This window comes from Podarcis muralis, chromosome 16, assembly GCF_964188315.1.
Source record: "Podarcis muralis chromosome 16, rPodMur119.hap1.1, whole genome shotgun sequence".
Taxonomy (NCBI): Eukaryota; Metazoa; Chordata; class Lepidosauria; order Squamata; family Lacertidae; genus Podarcis; species Podarcis muralis.
Window position 1 is genome coordinate 26,119,051 of NC_135670.1, and position 18,682 is coordinate 26,137,732.

The following is an 18,682-nucleotide window of genomic DNA, read 5'->3' on the forward strand; positions in this document are numbered from 1 at the left end:
AGCACGTTAGAATAAATTAAAAGGAATGTTTTAAGATACAGAACTCCCAGCAGAATGTAGGAAATGGGTGCTCTTCACGCACAACTGTGATGTTCTGTTCCTTTAATAAAAATCTTACCTCTCTGCAGGTGACCAAACAGAATGAGTCTTCAGTATTGTGGCATATAAGTGGACCTTGCCAATCCCCACAAATGAAACTTTTGAACACAGCCCTCCTTTTTTGCAAGCCAAGTCTCCTGCTCTGCCGGTTGAACAAACCAACATGAACATTATTTTCAATATTTGCGGCTTTGCAAAAGAACTTTACACTGTGATCTGTTCAAATGAGGTTCCTCAGCATGTCTCCTGAAACAATGCATCTTAAAAAATAGTAATAATCCTAGTGTCCACAAGGATGGTTAAGAACTGTTCTTGGCAAAAGAACTTTAGGATAAAGCAGGGCTTAGTTAATTCTGTGTGGAGTCGTATGCAAGAATTGTATGCAGCTGTTCCCTAAATCATTTAGGAACGACCCAACCAATCCCAACTTTTCAGCTCATAACCTTTGACACGTAAAAAAAAGGCAGTGGTAGATGGGGGTGAAACAGCATTTCCTTTAAGCATTTCCTTCCAAGATTTTGCTTGTCCTCAGCATGGTATGAGGGCAAATGAAGAGAACTCAGCAGGTCTCAGTCAATGCATGGGTGGAGCAAGGAGAAGACCACCTCAGGATCCCACATTTGCTGCCCTGAGCTCCACGATAGAAGAAAGGGTACGATATAAATGTGGTAAATAAACAAATAAAAATATGTGGTTTCCATAATTATTTATTATCTTCTGGTCCTGTTTCCTCCCTCAAGGCAGCTTCTAATTCATAAAGCATAAGACCAGCCCTGCTGGATCAGGCCAGAAGTGCACCCAGTATCCTGTTTCCCAAGGTAGTCAAGCCAGATGCTCCTGGAAAGCTCTCACAGGACATGAAGACACAGCCCTCCCCAGCAAGAATTGAGGAAGCAGCAAGAAAAGGGGGGAAGGGGAGAAAATATTCAGTAAAATGATTCCCCAATCTGGTCTAGGACAAGAAGGGTCTTAAAACCACCACCTAATGCCAGGAATTCCCAGAATCTGGGCTAAGCTAACACACACCCCAATACAGGGGCAGGTCTTTTAAACCAGGGGGCAGAAAGGAAACTTTCATTTTTGACAGGAAAGATTAAGTTCATCTTAGGAACCTTTGAAACAGTTAAAAATAACATAGCCAGGACAATCTGTTTAGAAAAGTCCACGTTTTAAGAGACTCCCAGGTACAAAGCAGTCATCACAAACTTTGACCAATCACAACAGCAGAGGACAGGATTCTCTCTTTCTCTCTCCCTTTTTTTTTTAAACGTAAGGGAATGGGGGGAAATACAGCACACTAATCAAACAATGCAAAAAAAATAAAATACAAAAAATAGAAAATAGAAAAAATGTATTTACAAGTCATACATTACTATGATCAGAACGCACAGAGACAACAGCTGCTATAATACATGCACAGGGTCAAGAGGGGAGCTACTAAAAACCTGTAATGGATTAAGTTGTAAAAAACAAACCCACAAACAAAAATAGGGGTTCGGCCGGGGGGGGGGGGGTCAAGGGCTTCAGCTTTCTCCCTCCCCTAAGTCTGCTACATTGATTGAAAAATCAAAGAATCCCCTAAAATCCAGGAGCACACTAAGTACAAAATACTACACTGGTTGTTGTTGTTTTTTAACTGAAGCTTCACTCATGGAGGGAAATGGGAAAGACAGCAGCATATTTGCAGATCCATATACAAGAAAGCCCAGAGTAAACTGCTCTACATGCTAAAAATTACAGCAAGCCCCTGTCAGCTACAAAGCATGATCCTAGCAGGTTTTCCCATTGCATGTGTGTGTGTGTTTCTGTGTATGCATTTGTGTGTGTATAAAAGTCGTGCCCTTGTTCACTGCAACATGACATCTGGGTGGAAATGTAACTTGTTTACAACAAAGTCTTTATATCGTGTACTGCAAGAAGTCACTCAAATGTCTGTGGATTTAATAAGTCACCTCACACCACAGAACATATTTAATAAATTTGAATGGGGGGAAAAAAAGATTATAGCGACAGAAAAACCTCTGTCTCAGTTCTCTCTGAAACCGGAGTCCAACAGAAAACTGGTCCCAAAGTACTTGTAGGGTTTCCCAAGAAACTCCAAGCGCAGTGACCATTTGTCTCCTCTTAGTGTTCACAAGTTCCTCAATGACTCTATGCCGTTTTCACCAGAAAGTGTCTGTCAGTCTGCCTCCTCCTCCTTCTCCCCTGAGGAACACCGGATGGCCTAGCACTAATCCGTAAGGAGGAGGAGGAGGGGAAGGAAGAAGAGGGAGGCGGCTGCCATGGCAAACTGTCTCCAGTTCCAAGAAGGGAGGGGGAAAGCCCCCACTCCCTCGACCACCACCACCAAAACGCCTTTGCTCTTTCCTCCTTTTCCCAGAAAGCAAGTCCATTTGTACAAGTTCCACAAACTGGTAATTCTCTCCTGAGTACCAGCCCAGCCACAGGGACGGACAACCAAGCTGTGAGCCACAAAAAAAGGACCAGGCAGAAGTTCCGGTCACTTTCCATCCGTTCCATCATACCTCCAGGAAACGTGAGCTGCTGGTCTTGGAGTGGAATGGTTCAGACCACATGCGACGCAGATCTCCCTAAGGAAAGGGACAGAAGAGTGAGCAACTGAGAGTGCACAGACTCACAGAGTTCAAAGGGGCTGCTCCTGCACCCAGATTATAACAGGCTGCTAAAGCTCCCTTTTGGGGCAAGGGGCTCAAAGATGGCAGAATTCAGAAAGTGAAGCTGGACAATGACTATTTTGCTCTGTAACATTTACGCCAGGGGGATCCAACATGGCGCCCTCCGGATGTTTGGGGCTACAACTCCCATCAGCCCCAGCCCACAAGGAAGAGCCAGGCCTGCAGTGCTTCCATGGCATCAAGTGCCCTCCGGCAGCTCAGGTTGATACAGCAGAGACCTCTTTGGATGCACCAGCTGGAGGTAGGACAGGCAGCGACAGGTAGTGGCATCACCCAACTCAGGGAATGCTCCCCTAGCACCCATCTTGACATCATTTCATTACCAGACAACTGTGAACTTTAATACCTGCTAAGTGGGCTTTTATGCTGACTTTCAGGTATTTATTTTATTGTATTTGTTTAGAGTTGGAGTAGTAGTAGTAGTAGTAGTTGTTGTTGTTGTTGTTGTTGTTGTTGTTGTTGTACAGGCAGCTCCCCACCTACACAGAGATTATGTTCCAGACCCCTGTGCGCATAAGTGAAAGGTAAGTGGGGAACCTTGTCAGGGCAGGGAACTAGGGCGATTTCTTTTTCTTTTACAACAGAAAAGTTCAGAGCTCTTTGGAACCCTACATAACAAAAAGCAACCTATACTGTATCTTTCCTCGCGATGGGGTGAGCTCCCGTTGCTCGGTCCCTGCTCCTGCCAACCTAGCAGTTCGAAAGCACGTCAAAGTGCAAGTAGATAAATAGGTACCGCTCCAGCGGGAAGGTAAACAGTGTTTCCGTGTGCTGCTCTGGTTCACCAGAAGCAGCTTAGTCATGCTGGCCACATGACCCAGAAGCTGTCTGCGGACAAACGCCAGCTCCCTCGGCCAATAAAGCGAGATGAGCTCCGCAACCCCAGAGTCGGTCATGACTGGACCTAATGGTCAGGGGTCCCTTTACCTTTATACTGTATCTTTGCCTCCAGATCGCCAGAACGGACAGGGAACAGGACTGAGCTTGCCGCATTACAGCTTCCCGCCCAACAGCTGTTGAGCGGGATAGCCTGGCAGCAGCGAGGGCTCCCATGCACTATTTTGGAGCCCACAAGTTTTTTCCTGCCTTTAAAACCTCTTCAGGCTCTGGGGAGGGTCTCCTTGCAAGTCACAAGGACTTTCCAGCTCTCTCCCACCATTTCCAGGTTTGAACTGATTTATATTTATTTATTTCGTGGAGTTGCCCTACATGCAGTTGCGCCCAAGTCAAGCACGTGTAAGTGGGGAGGTATATAGTGTATACTGTATGGTAGTATGTTGTAGGATGCATATATCCTAACAAAAATAACTTCTTCTTTTTTGCTGCTTTCAGTGGCTGTGCACAACAATTCAAAAGGATGGTCCTTGCAATAGCACAGCAGATGCTGGGGAGGGGGTTAGACAGTACATCACTGACGTGCCCAAGGAGATTCCCACAGACGTGACTCCCAACACTCCTCTCACCTTTAAATAGGCCATAGTGAGGAGTGGCAATAAGGTGAAGGGTACCAAGTAGAGGAGGGCGGGCTGAGCTGCCCGGTGGATGCGAGAAGCGACCGTCGCGGTTAAGAGGCCTGCAATATAAGAAAAGACAAGATGACATGAGAGCACCCAGGTAGGCACCTTTCTCTCTTAGATGATGTATTTGCTGTCTTGTTTTCTCTTGAGAGAGAGACACTGTGTATCATGGCAGGATGATTCCACAATGCAAACTGCACCAAGGTCAAGTGAACGGCTTCCTGAACTAAAGTTCTGTTAACAGCTTTTTAATAATAAGCCTCTGCTTTAACTTTCCAGAGCAAATGGCTTCTAATCTCATGGTAGTGAGGAAAAACTTCAAAGCACAGAAATGATCTCTGTGGCAGCCTTGCAAAGAGACAGAAGGCAAGTTTGCCCCTGAGCTCTTTTGCTCCTTCCTTTAATTGCCCTCTGCACTCCAAAACCAATTTCCTCTTTGCAAATCCCCTAAACACACATGTTTTGTACACATACTTTGCAAGCAGTCAACACATCAAACATGCATGGCTATTCTCAGTATTTTGCCTTCAGAATCTAGATTTTAAAATACCCTTTGTTGGAAAGTTTTTAAAAAAACATCAAAATCCTGCATGTAACAAAGACAACTTCTCAAAATAAAAACAAGTTTGCTTTAATTCCTGTTCCAGAAGTCTATAAATGGAGCTCACGTGTTTACAAAATAGTTCCCAATGAAATTTTAAGCCTTGCAATTTAACCATTCCAATTCTTTAACAGTCACTGCCAATGAAAGACTTCTGTCCTCTTGTTTTTCCAATATCAGCCTAATGCTAAGTGACTGAACTCCATTCACTCTTCAGAAAGACAACTTTAGCACACCCCAAAGTGCAACCGTTGCTCTTTCCCTCAATCCCAGAATCTTATCCTTTAGCACACTTTTAAAACTTTCTCTTCTATCACTCTTCAGTTCAGGTTTACAAACAGCAACTTTGTCTACTCGCTTCTGGCAAATAAAACCAATGTGCTCCAAACCAAGGTGTCTGCGTGAGCACCTTCTAACCTTTAGGAAAAACATTACAGTTAAAAGCATCTTGCACACTATTGCAAGATACATCAAACTTTAAAGGGGGGGGGGGGAGATCCATCCAGACTGCACACACATCAACTTCTGCACACGTCCCTCCCCCTTACCTACGAAGTATCCAATGAGTGTGCAGTGAAAATAGGAGACTTTCTGCATGCGGCCAGAGATGTTCCCTGGTCCTGGAGCACCACAGGAATCGCTGTTGGCTTGCTTCTTGTAGTTATCATAACGCAGGACAAAGCAGAGGAGGAGGCCAGGCATCACAATGTCTCCAATTCCCAGCATGGAGAAGTGGCTGCCTGTGGAACTGGAAAACAAGGAGCTAGGTTAACTCGGGAGCCAGCTCCCCTCCCCTCCCCACCCCACAAACCTTTCTTCTCTGATCAACCATCAGCACACAAACCCTCGGGTTAGGGTGCAAGCAAAAAGGAAACCGCTTTCCTAACTGTGGCCCCAAAGGTTCTTGGGTTCTTCTTCAAACAGAATATCTACCACAAAACAATTTCCCAAGAGCAAAATGTAAAGAAGCCTCAGGAAAGGATGTGAGGCAAAAAGGTGACTCCTACCTTGGAAATACAAGTTTGCCAGGCAGCGACAAGCGGGGGACATCTCGACCTACATTTGGTCCAAGGTGGAGCTTCCGTGATAAAACATCAAGCGGATTATCAGCTGGTTGTGTGGCCACTTTCACCATAACATTGCTATTGAAGATGTAGGCGGAAAAGAAGACCTGGGGGGGCAGGGGGAATACAAAAGCTATTTTTGATCACCTCAAAAGCTATGCATCTCTCTCATTATCCAGCCTAGGATCAAGAGAACCTGTGAGCCAGGAGACCAGTAAGTGAAGCAAGTAGATGAAACGATATAGGATTTGCAGATTTGCCAGTTCCCAGTGACATGGCACTAACCCTTTTGATTAGTCTCAAGAGGGGCTGATATACATGATAGCATTATGTTCCTTAAAGAGACAGAAGCCCACCTGCATCTATAGGAGATGCAAGATGGCAGCAGTGGACACACCCACAAGGACACTCAGGTTTGCTGGCTCAACAGGGACCTGTTGATACCACCCACACAGGTGAGAAACAACCCCTGCCCTTTGGGGGCACCAACCAATTGCACCATTTATTTATTTCTAATATGCTTTTTATTAGTTTTCTTGCTTAATAAACACACATAAGAAATTAACAAAAATGATAAAATAATAACAAAAAACATACATACATCCATAAATCCGTATGTTCTTACAAAAGAACTTATGCCACCATGTTCTTAATTCCTAATTCCTTATCTTCCCCAATAGACTTCTGTCTTCCTCAAAGCAGGTCTGTCTTATCTGTTTACTAAACTGCTTCTTTAATCATTTTGCCACTTCTTGTTATCTGAATACTATACTTATAATCCATATTGTGGTTTGCGAAAATTAATCAAAGCATGTCCAGGTTTTAACTTGAGGGCACTGTTTTTTTTAAATATTCTTTATAAATTTCCCACTCCTTTTTGAACTTTTGGTTTGGCTGTCTCCTAATTGTCTCCGCCATTTTTGCCAGTTAAAGATATTCAAATAATTTCTCCTGCCATTCCTCTTTTGTTGGTACTAATTCTCCTTTCCAATTTCTGGCAATTAATATTCTTGCTGCTGCTGTTGTAGCATATAAGAATATTATCTTTTTTCATTTGGAATATCTGAATCTAAAATGCCTAAGAGTAAGGCTTCTGGTATCTTTATGAAAGTTTGCTTAAACATTTTTTTTTAATTCCTCATATATAATATCCAAAAAATTCTTAATTTTTTTGCAACCCCACCACAGATGAAACAGTGTCCCTTCTGCCTATTTACACCTCCAGCACGTATGAGATCTCGTTTTATACATTTTGGATATTTTGCTGGGAGTTATATACCACCTGTAAAACATCTTCAAAAGATTTTCCTTTAGTGTATATTGTACCATCTAGACCTGGTGGTCAATAACACATTGCCAGGACGACTGCAAGCCTCACAAAGAAGTAATCAACAAGAGGACAGGGTGAGAACTTTTCACACCAGTTCCCCCAGAAGCTCCAACAACAAGAGTGTTCAGGGAAAAAAAGAGGTGTTGATACCATCTGACCAATGTGGCCTTCAAGATGCAATGAAACGTGAAAATCAAACAGTGGAGATATATGGCTGCCTTGTTGCATTTTTTAATTGAAAAGCCACATATATATTTTCTAAAGAGGCAAATTTCTCTGACTGCCTGGGGGTGGCTGCTGGGTGAGACCAAGGTGGTACCCTCTAAGGTGTGCCAAGGTGTGTAATCAGTCCCTTCTGAACAGTGGGGGGATCTTCATCACCTATTTCCTACACAAAGTTGAAGTGAATTCGTTAATTAATTAAACTTATAGGCTGCTAGACTGTAAACAAACAAACCTCAAAGAAGTTTATGAAAAAGATCAAATTGAGTTGGGGAAGGTCCCAGGGAGTGATATGGAAAAATTACAATGTAAGTGAAGGGGAAAGTCTTTTAGAAAGTTATGACTGAAAGATGCAGCAACAAAATGGGGTGTGCCTGGTACCCAGTGACAGTATTTCAAGATGTCCAAGGTGATGGGTCCTGCAAGCCTGCCTCCAAGGTCAGAAGAACTCTTTGTCTGGTTATAGGGATACGTAAGAAACTAAAAGAAACTCACCCAGAAGACATCATAAATTAATAGCCCTGAGAGCAGCAGACAGGAAACCTTGAGGCTGGGCAATCGGACAAAGGCGATCATTGCAACGCACAGGCCCATGGCCAGAGCTACAAAACAGAAATGCAACAAAACAGTTGGATCACTATGCAAGGTGACAGTTGCTGGTAAATAAGCCTAAGACTACAGACAAAACATCTACTGTACCCAGACACACCAGAGTAGGGATACTTCTTGGAAATGAAGTGGCAGCTTGAAAATGGAGGAAAGTTGCCAGTGTAGACTACGGACATATAGGGCTATGTGTATTTGGCAAAAAAAATATCAAATTTCTGCAAGGCAGACATCCTGTTTCGTCCTCTGAATATGTTGTGTAAATTTGTATATCCAAGCAATTAATCTGCTTTCATAGTTTAACATGCTTCTCTAGATCAACCTCTCAAAAATCCTAAATTGCTTTGGGCAGGGAACAAAATGGGGGAATGCAAGGGAACGGTTTATCTCTCTGAATCTTAAGGCCTAGAAACTTGCTCTTTCAGTATCTGTGTAAGCCAACTACCGTATTTTTCGCCCTATAGGAAGTGCACTTTTTCCCCTCCAAAAAGGAAGGGGAAATGCGTGTGCGTCCTATGGGGCGAATGCAGGCTTTCGCTGAAGCCTGGAGAGCCCCACCCCAGCCCCACAAGCTCGGGGGACAGCGGGGAGGCGGAACGCCGCCATCCCGCTGTCCCCCGACGTGGTTTGGAGGCTGGCGGCGAGGAGAAGCCCGCTTCCCCCGCCCCCAGCCCTGCAAGCTCCCAGAGCGGGCTTCGTGTAGCTCTCCGCAAGCTGTGGGAGCCCGGCGTGACTTCACGCCGGGCTCCCACAGCTTGCGGAGAGCTGCCTGTTCTGGGGGCTGGGGTCGGGGGAAGCTCGGGCTTCCCCCGCTCCAGCCCCACGCCTGGGGAAAAAAAAATAATTTCCCCCCTCCCCCCCCCAAAAAAATCTAGGTGTGTCCTATGGGCCGGTGCATCCTATAGGGCGAAAAATACGGTATGTCAGTAATATTAACACAATGTAACACGTTAGAGATTAAGAACGATTAAAAGCAAAGAGAGTAGAGGACGAAAAGCATTCAGTAAACCTGCAGCAGCACAGAATGTACACAGCACTCCACGATTCATTAGCCAAAAGTTACTGACAAGCTCCATATAGGCAATAATATTTTGGTAATTTTGACATGAGATACACTGTTCAAGACAAGAGACAGCAATGCAAAAGTGCCTTTGCCAATTCTTTATACAGGTTGGGAAAGGTAAGACACATCTGGAATAATTATCCACATGTGGGAAAGGCAATCAACCAAATGGTAATGTTAATGGTTTGATCACAACCATGAGAAGGGCTGCCTGAAGAGAAACATGTGTGACTTTAATAATTAATTTTCAGAACAATAAGAAGAACACTCTCCCCAAGCTACTTATAAAACTGAAATCCTCCCCCACAACAGACAGGCTTGAGCTAACATTAGCATAGACTTGAACTAAAGTTTCTGCAGAGAGAGAACTTTCTTGTCTGTTTGCTGTTCCGCCCCTTGGAAAAGCGGCTGAGGCCTGTGTGACAAGTGATGGAGGCTGCACCCTTTCTGCATCAGGTGCTACATGTACAGTACTGGAGACACCAGCACTTCAAAAATGTTTCACTTTGCTAAGCTTGTTGTTGTATTTGAGCCATGACTCATTATGTGTGTGAATGTGTTCTGTCTCTGAAAATCAGTCACTAGTCTGCACAACTGTCTACTCCTCCATGAGTGCACCAGTGAGGCTGTTGCCACATCTAAGAACCTGGAAGTTCTGCACTTCTCCTTCTCTGCAGTCTATTACATAATGACAAGTGTTAGATTGACTAATTCTAAACCCACACCCCACTTCGGACAGAAAAGAGCGCTTTTCTTTGGCTCACAGTAATTGTGTGAGCTTTTTCTGAGCATTTCCCAAGCTTCTGATAGCTTGGACACCCCCTTTTTCTAAATTAAAAGTAGAAGAACTTCATTCCTCCTTATATATTTGCTTTATATTAAAGTCACTAAAATTATGTCATAGTACAGATCTCCGTGTTTCTGCCTGCTTCTTTCCAAACCCTGAACAGTTTCTGCTGCTGACATACAACAGGCAGTCTCCTCTGAGGGTGGGCCATCAGGAGCAATTGAATGATCAAGATTCTATGATTACTCTAAGATTCTCTTATTCTATATGGATGTTTCAGCAGAGATTCCTGCACTGAAGGAGGTTGGATTAGATGACCCTTGGGTGCCTTCCAAGATTTTAGGATTCGTCACTTCCCATGCAGTCAAAAGAAAAAGCAGTGAATCAGGCAGAGGCACAGCAACAGCATACTCTCTGGACGGGGACTTTGTGTTCATAGGGACCTTCAGTTTATTAATTTCTTTTGCCCCACTATTTGGAAAAAAAACTGCCTTACACAATGCACACATGCACACGCACTTCCATGGCAAGTACAGAGTTCATTTTGAGTAGAGAATGCAAGAAAAGTTTCCACTAACCATTTTTCAACCTGTCACTGTTATAAGCAAGTAACCAGAACCACATATTCAGCAGCACTTACCGTCCATGAGGAGCCAGTGACCAGTTAGGACCCAGATAAGGACAAGCATCACAGAGAGGGAGAAAGAGAGCAGCTCAGCAGCTGTAAAACGCCCACAGCAGCCAAAAGAAATCCTGGAAAACACCACCAGAAACACAAAAACAATGAAGGCTCTTCTCTGGTATGTAGCGAGGAGGTGGTGGGGGGGGATCTCTCGCGGCTCTTATTTGGACTGGATTCAAGAACACCAGAAATGCCCTAGTGACAAAGCTTTTGTCAAAGGAAAGGTGCTGAAGGCATGAACTCAAGGATCTCCCCCACAAACCTGACTCATTTGCCAAGATCCTAAAATTAGACGAAAGGGTTATTTTGGCTACTCTATTATTGGGCTTTCTGCTGAGAGGGTGTCAGAAGTGTTCTACCCCTTCATGCCAATTTGGGGGTGGGGGGGCGTAGTTTTAAGATACAGCTTTCCATCCAGGAAGAGAGCAATTTATTTCAGAAGACATTATTCCAAAGCTGTCATAAAAGCTGGACTTTTTTTTAAACGTTCCCTGTGATCTCTAGAGCCAGTGCTTGTGACCAGAATTCTTCCCTCCCCTGCAAAAAAATGAATTTCAACTGTGTTTCTGTCCCCCAGCTAGAAAAGTACCACCACTATGAACCAACCCTACTGGCGTCAATCCAAACAGGTCCTTATTTCTGCCTATAATCATATACATCAGTTTTGGCACGGTGAAGTGGTGATTCCCGAGAAGCGGCCGAAAAAAGAGAAGTAGTGTGTGTGACACTTTTGCCCCCACCCCTTCTGCTGTAAGATCAAAAGCGGGAGCCTTGCAGGGGTGGGAGCAGCACATTGTCCTCAAGACCTGGGGGAAGCAGCTGTCTCAAGCCACCGTGAGCAGGCGAGTGGGAATTAGGCAGCTGTGACTCCCAAGGCAAAGCCTGCTTGGATGCTCTTCTGAATATGAAAGCCTTGAGATGAAGGAAAGTTGTGCAAGCTCCTCTTCGTTCCAGTGCTATTTGTGCAGGAGAACTTCCCAGGAGAGCGTGCCTCACATTAACTGTGGGGAGGTTTCAAATGTGGGTCGGCCCTGTTTAGAGCTCACCGCAGAAGAACTCTGCAATACCCTCTTTGTGCATTATAAACACAGGCGTGGAAAGCAGGGGCAGGACTGTATTTGAACTTCTTCTCAGAGCCAAAAGCTCTACCAACAACAGAGAGGCCCATCTTGTTGAATCAACAACAGGTTCTTTGCACTGCACAGAACAAAAAAAACAACAACCTTCCTTACTTGTTTTGAGGTGAACAAGGTCGTGTTAAATACTGGCACATTGGGAGCAGAAGGAAAGCAAAGGCTATTGTTGCGAGAACTGGAGAAATGGAGAGAGAGAGAGAGAGAAAAGGCAATGTTAATACAGACCAATGTTGCAAAAACTCCAAGACAAGCACAGAAAACTAACACATGTCAACATCTGTGGCCAAGGATGTGAAGAAAAAAAATAATCTGTGGCCAAAACACAAATTGAACTTTAATTAAAACGTCTGTGAAGGGCTTTTTGCACTTTGCTGGAAAACATCTAAAGTCCAAGCAATTTATCAGTAAATTATAATCATGAAACTAGTATGTTCCTAAGGTGGGGAGAGCCCACACAGAATGCTTTGGTCAAAAGACTGACACAAAACATTTAAGTCTGGCTAGGAAACTCTTCTGAAATGCCACATTTTTGTCAGTGGGCCAAAGATGTGGCACGCAGAGACTAATTTCCATGGGTGATATTTAACTGTTGCAAACGTCTAAATGCATCACCACATATTGAGCACAACCCTGCAGGAAGTCCTCCCATGCAAATCCCACTGAAACAAACAGGGCTCTGGGCCCTTGCATGGTATTTATTTAAATGGGTATTCTACAGGAGAACTTCTCAGAAGAATGTGCCCATTGGCTTTGGAAAATTCTGCAGTTCTCTTTTTAATTACCGTAACCTTCTCATGAATTTATACCACACCTCTCAACAGGTTCACAGGGTGACTTGCAAATAATTCAAAATACAGAGGAGGCAAATGTAAAGGCAAAAACATTAACACGATAGCAGAAATAAAACAAATACAAAAGAGTGTATAAGCAATCAGCAGAGATAAAAGAGGCAAGATAAAAAGCATGGGAAAATAAAACTCGCTTTGTCTGGTGCAAAAATGAGTTGGAATCATTAAGCTGGAAGTGGCTTCAACATCCTCTAGTCCAGGGGTGGCCAACTCCCAAGAGACTGCGATCTACTCACAGAGTTAAAAACTAGCAGTGATCTACCCACTTTTGGGGGGTTCAGGTCAAAGTTGTTGAGCTTTTTTAAGGGATTTTTTGAGCTTCTGGGGGGGGGCAGTGATCTACCGCAGAAGTCCAGTGATCTACTGGTAGATCACGGTCTACCTTTTCTGCCTTTTGGACGTGCCTGCTCTAGTCCAACCATTTGCCAAAATGCAAAAAAAAACCTCACTCCTACAAGCCCCTAAATTAACATCCAGTTTCTGCTTAAAATCCTCTAATAGAGGAGGTATTGGGGTGAGCCTCCCTAGGGAGAGGATTCTACTGGGAGGGCACCACCACTGAGAAGGCTCCTCTCCAGGTAACTACCTACCAAATCTGATAGCTTGACAGATCACATCAAGAGAAATATAAGTTAAAGTCTATTATAGACACTGACATTTGAATCAGCAACTTGAGTTTATTAAATACAGTGGTACCTCAGGTTACATACGCTTCAGGTTACATACACTTCAGGTTACAGACTCCACTAACCCAGAAATAGTACCTCGGGTTAAGAACTTTGCTTCAGGATGAGAACAGAAATCATGCTCTGGAAGCACAGCGGCTGCAGGAGGCCCCATTAGCTAAAGTGGTGCTTCAGGTTAAGAACAGTTTCAGGTTAAGAACGGACCTCCGGAACAAATTAAGTACCTAACCCAAGGTACCACTGTAAATCCTCCAAGAATTTGTTTAATCCATTTTTAAAACCATTCAAGTTGGTGGTCTTTACTAAATCCTGTGGTAGATAATTCAATCATTTCTTAGAATGAATTGTTGTTAAAGATGTTAGTCAATCTTCTCTTATCAATATGCCCATTTCTATTTGTATTTCCTGTGAAGGAAGTTCAACCAATCTTAATGGAATTTCTATGCAAATGTGCATGGGACTGCCAGTTTATTTATTTAAAATATTTTTAGCCACTCCTCATCACAAAAGCCATTGTAGGGCAGGAAGCTGACCAATGAAACCTGCATTATGAACAAACACAATAGTTCTGGAGAACCGCCCCCCCCCCCATACTCTGATTATAAGATGCCCCAAAAGGCACCATCTTGGGAGATTTATGCTCTTGTGAGAAAAAGGAGGAAGTGCCTCTAAGAGGATCCAAGATGCCTGTGATTTTGCAAGTACATTTAACCAGACTTGTTTTTAAAAATCTGCTGCTCAGCTAAAGTGGAGAAAGTTGTAACAGAGAAAAAAATATTAAAGCAAGTAATGGACAAAACACTGCAGCCTCTACATGCTTGATTTTATATACATTGACAGGTAGTTTCTAGCTGTTATATACACAAATAGAAGGAAACCACCACTATTTCTACAAGCAGTTTCTTCATATGACATCCTCAAATCTCTGTCAATTTACAGCAACAATGAGTCCCTATGTAAGATGGGGGAAAGTGAAGAGAAGGCAGTTACCTGCTGTACATATTGTAAAGACAACTTGAACCGAGTCGAAGAAGAAGAACATGACTAAGAGAGACACAGATGCCCCAATGGGAAGGAACAACGCCTGTGTTGAATCAATGGTCTGGATACCTGCAGGAATTTTATTTTATTAGTTTTTAAAGGAAAGGAAACATTTGTTATTTGGCATCACAGGGCACACATTTAACGTTCAGGTGCATTCCTACCTGATGTTCACCCCTCCCCCTTTACAACCAAAGCTTAGGCCTAACTAGGCATGATGTTTTATATACTTTTGCAGTTGGTGTGCCCGTGCTTTGTGAGGAGGGGAGCTGATAAGAATCAGAGATTGCAACAGGCAGTGGAGTTAAACCATTTCCTTTCTTGCTGCAGTCCCAAAGCTGCTATTTACACTGGGAGAAAATTGCCTCAGGGTGCCAAGGGGAGCTCTCTTCTCAATGCAAACTGCAGCTGCAAAGGAGAAATTTTTGTCAGGATTGTGGCAAGAGAGGAAAGGAAAAAATTCTGCCCCCTTCCTTCTGCGATCCCAATAATACTCTCCACCATGCCACCCAGAGAGAGATGGGGGGGGGCGTGCGGATGTGCACAGAATCCACCTTCTACACACTTGTTCACCTTCTCTTTCTCGGTAACACCAAGTAGCAAACTGAGATAACTGGGAGGGCAAGGAGCTGACCACCCCACCCACCCTCAAAGCATACTGTCAGTGTTCATCAAATACACAGATTGGGTCTTGCCTGCATCAGATGCGCTCACATGTACCTCCCAGACATGTTTAAATTGAGCATAAGCTCCACAGTGAGTCTTGCTTCAGAGTAAAGTTGCATAGGATTGCACTATTGGTCTCTACTCTAAAGAAAAGGCAATGGAAATTGGAGAAGCAGAAAAAGGACACAGTGCAGCTTGCATGGAAAACTAGATATAATATTGTATACTGTACTGAAGTGGAAAAAATGTGTGTGCTTGTGAAGGGGGGAAATCTGTGACTCATCAGATGACTGATTAATGGAGTAGAACAGCAGGTAAAGAAAGACAAATGTGCCTCAGAACTAAAGGAGGTAGCTTTGCCCATCTCTACCAGTTTAGCATTACCTGTCTCAAACAAAACTTTATACTACAGGCACCAATGACAGAACCACTCATCTACAGCACATACACAGTGCAATGTTGAACTTCAAGTCAACAATGCAAAACAAAATGAATTATTACAAGACTTTGTAATCAATTATCCACCCTTCAATTTGGCAGGGCTTGTACAGGACAGAGATGTTATGTGGTTCACACCCAGGAGGGGTAGCCCTGTTCCAACAGCAGATAGGATGGCCTCAATCACAAGCCTGCAAGACCAAGGTCGGTCCAAGTTCTGCATCCTCAGCTTATGGAGCAAGAAGTTCTTACTGTTATTTGTGCTGTTGCCATTGAAGGGCCCAGATGAGCTGCTGCTGTCCTTTTCTTTGTCTTGATTCTCAAAGTCCATGTTAAGGGACCTACAGACAAAAGAATACATGTAAACCTTCTACTTTATATTTGCAGTGGTTACTGAAATTTAATACATAGCTTTGATATAATTTAACGCAAAATTTAATGAGTGTTACTAAGAGGCTGCCCAAAAGTGATACCCCCCTACTTTTCTGCAGAACATTCAGAACAGCTTACAAACATGAAACAGTAAGCAGAAAAAATTACAAAGGCAATGTATAAACAGCTGCAACAAAACCTTAAAAGCAGCAAACGTAAGAACAAGCTTAGAAGCAGAAGAAGAAGAGAGTTTGGATTTGATATCCCGCCTTTCACTCCCTTTAAGGAGTCTCAAAGCAGCTAACATTCTCCTTTCCCTTCCTCCCCCACAACAAACACTCTGTGAGGTGAGTGGGGCTGAGAGACTTCAAAGAAGTGTGACTGGCCCAAGGTCACCCAGCAGCTGCATGTGGAGGAGCGGAGACGCGAACCCGGTTTCCCAGATTATGAGACTACCGCTCTTAACCACTACACCACACTGCGCGCAGCTTCGCCATCGCTCTCGGACCTGTTCTGGGGGCTGGGGTCGGGGGAAGCTCGGGCTTCCCCCGCCCCCAGCCCCGCAAGCTCCAAGAGCGATGGCGAAGCTGCGCGCAACTCCACCATCGCTCTCGGACCCGTTCTGGGGGCTGGGGTCGGGGGAAGCTCGGGCTTCCCCTGCCCCCAGCCCCGCAAGCTCCGGGAGCAATGGCGAGGTTGCGCAACCTCGCCTTCGCTCCCGGGCCCCCAGTCCTGAGGCTAAAAATGAAGTCAGGACAGCGAGCGGGATCCATCCCGCTGGCTGTCATGGCTTCTTTGCTCTTTGGGGCTGGGGGGGGGGGAAAATAATTTTTTCCCCTTTATTCCCCCCCCCCAAAAAGTGCATCCTATGAGCCGGTGCGCCCTATAGGGCGAAAAATACGGTACATAGAATATACCTAATATACCGTATTTTTCGCTCTATAAGACGCACCAGACCACAAGACGCACCTAGTTTTTGGAGGAGTAAAACAAGAAAAAAAATATTCTGAATCTCAGAAGCCAGAACAGCAAGAAGGATCGCTGCGCAGTGAAAGCAGCAATCCCTCTTGCTCTTCTGGCTTCTGGGATAGCTGCGCAGCCTGCATTCGCTCCATATGACGCACACACATTTCCCCTTAGCTTTTAGGAGGAAAAAAGTGAGTCTTATAGAGCAAAAAATACAGTATTATGGTTCTACAAGATTACCTTTAAGGAACAATGCATCAACATACGGCCAGCAATTCATGACTTTTCTTTTGGGGGTGGGGTTGTTATATATACCAAAGAAAATAATCGTACCTGAAGCTACCATAAACTATGAGGAGAATAGAAATTAGGAACGTAGATACTTGACTGGAATCCACAAGGGAGTAAGCCCTGTAAAGGAAGACAGAGAGGCACAGTATATTATTATAGAACCAAACTGATAAACATTTGTTCAGTTTTTAAATTATCACAAACCCAAAGAGGTGTCTAAACACAACAGTAAGTTAAACAAGCCAGGAATTTACTCATTTTCTCATTGTTCACCCACTCACATGACTGGATTATCACCAAAGACAGATAACCCAGAGGCACTTTGTTTTAATTCCAGAGAAGCAAACTCAAATAAAAGGTGGGGGCAGGATTTACAGGAGAAGCCTTGTGGCCTGAGGCCAGGACATAGCCATGTGAACTATTCTGATCCACCTTCAGGCACAGAAGGGAAGAAGAACAAGAAACAGCAGCTCCTGCAACTAACAAGCAAGATTTCAATTAGTCTAAGTCTGAGTAGGACTAGTTTTGGATACAACCCACAAACCTGAAGCTGGGGGAAGAGGGAACGATGCCAAGTTACAATTTATGACCAGAAATCTGAACGGTTTTTGGATAAGATTACTTGTTCCCACCTACATAAAAGGACCACCAGTCACCAATACCATCTCCATGTCACTTGGTACAAGACCCAAGCACAGGAATTTCTAAGTCGCATCAGCACACATTCCACTCTAGGCAGGAGGCTACTGACAGAATGCCTGCCTGCTTGTTAAATCTAGGTATCTAGTACTTAGGTTATAGGGATCAGTTCTCTCACATGCATAATACAGCAAAGTAACCCGTTTGACCAGAGGAGCTCCACATTAAGCCTAAGCTTCTCTTGCACAATACAATGCCCATGTGAACACGTGTGTTTCGGTTCTAAGCACCCAAACATCTGGCGGCTGAGCCAACAACACCAGGGCTGCCGGAGTGACACATTAATTCCAAAGAAATGAACAGCAATAAAATAAATTCTAATACACAGCAGTAATGCAAGTGCAGCATGTTTATTACATACTGTTGATTCAAAATATACAGTAGACATAATGCCAAGCTTCAGAAGTATGTGCTAAGCTACTTGTTTGGAAACCACTGTGGTGAAATTACATCATGGGTTCTCAGCAGGGTGACCTGATAACCTTCTTTTCTCTGTAACTACATGGGAAAGAAGCCTGATTAAGCCTCACCTGTCAGCAGAAGGGAGTTATCAGGAAGAGGCTGAGCCCCTGGAAACACACAGCCTTCTGTGAGCTGGAAAAGAACTAGCTTAGCAGGAGATAATGACTGAGGCAACCTGGGCTGCTGATGAATTGATGGGTTGCCTAAGCGAATGCAGGAGCAGGCACAGCAAGGAATGACAAAGTATGCCTGCTTGTTTATTTCTCTTAGGCAGACACTCAGAGAAAGCATAGGATGGTTGCAATCACCCTGCAAGAGCCACAATAGTAAGGATTACTGTGTTTACAATAAAAAATGTATATCACAGATTGATGAGCAATGACAAGGAAAACAAACCCATTGGTTAAGCA

The 18,682-nt window shown here is 44.0% G+C and overlaps 1 protein-coding gene across 2 annotated transcripts in view; it reads right to left on the reverse strand.

The window, feature by feature from the left end:
• Positions 1–790: 790 nt before the first annotated feature.
• Positions 791–18,682, reverse strand: part of SPPL3 (signal peptide peptidase like 3) — a 57,810-nt gene continuing 39,918 nt past the window's right edge. For both annotated transcript variants that reach the window (XM_077920327.1, XM_028709277.2), the window contains exons 2-11: positions 17,154–17,231; positions 15,735–15,823; positions 14,328–14,447; positions 11,900–11,978; positions 10,626–10,738; positions 8,025–8,131; positions 5,921–6,084; positions 5,462–5,661; positions 4,259–4,368; positions 791–2,690 (exon numbers count right to left, since the gene is read on the reverse strand). In XM_077920327.1, coding sequence (XP_077776453.1) covers positions 2,619–2,690; positions 4,259–4,368; positions 5,462–5,661; positions 5,921–6,084; positions 8,025–8,131; positions 10,626–10,738; positions 11,900–11,978; positions 14,328–14,447; positions 15,735–15,813 — 1,044 coding nt within the window. In that variant the 5' untranslated portion in view covers positions 15,814–15,823; positions 17,154–17,231 and the 3' untranslated portion in view covers positions 791–2,618. The remainder of the gene's footprint in view (positions 2,691–4,258; positions 4,369–5,461; positions 5,662–5,920; positions 6,085–8,024; positions 8,132–10,625; positions 10,739–11,899; positions 11,979–14,327; positions 14,448–15,734; positions 15,824–17,153; positions 17,232–18,682) is intronic.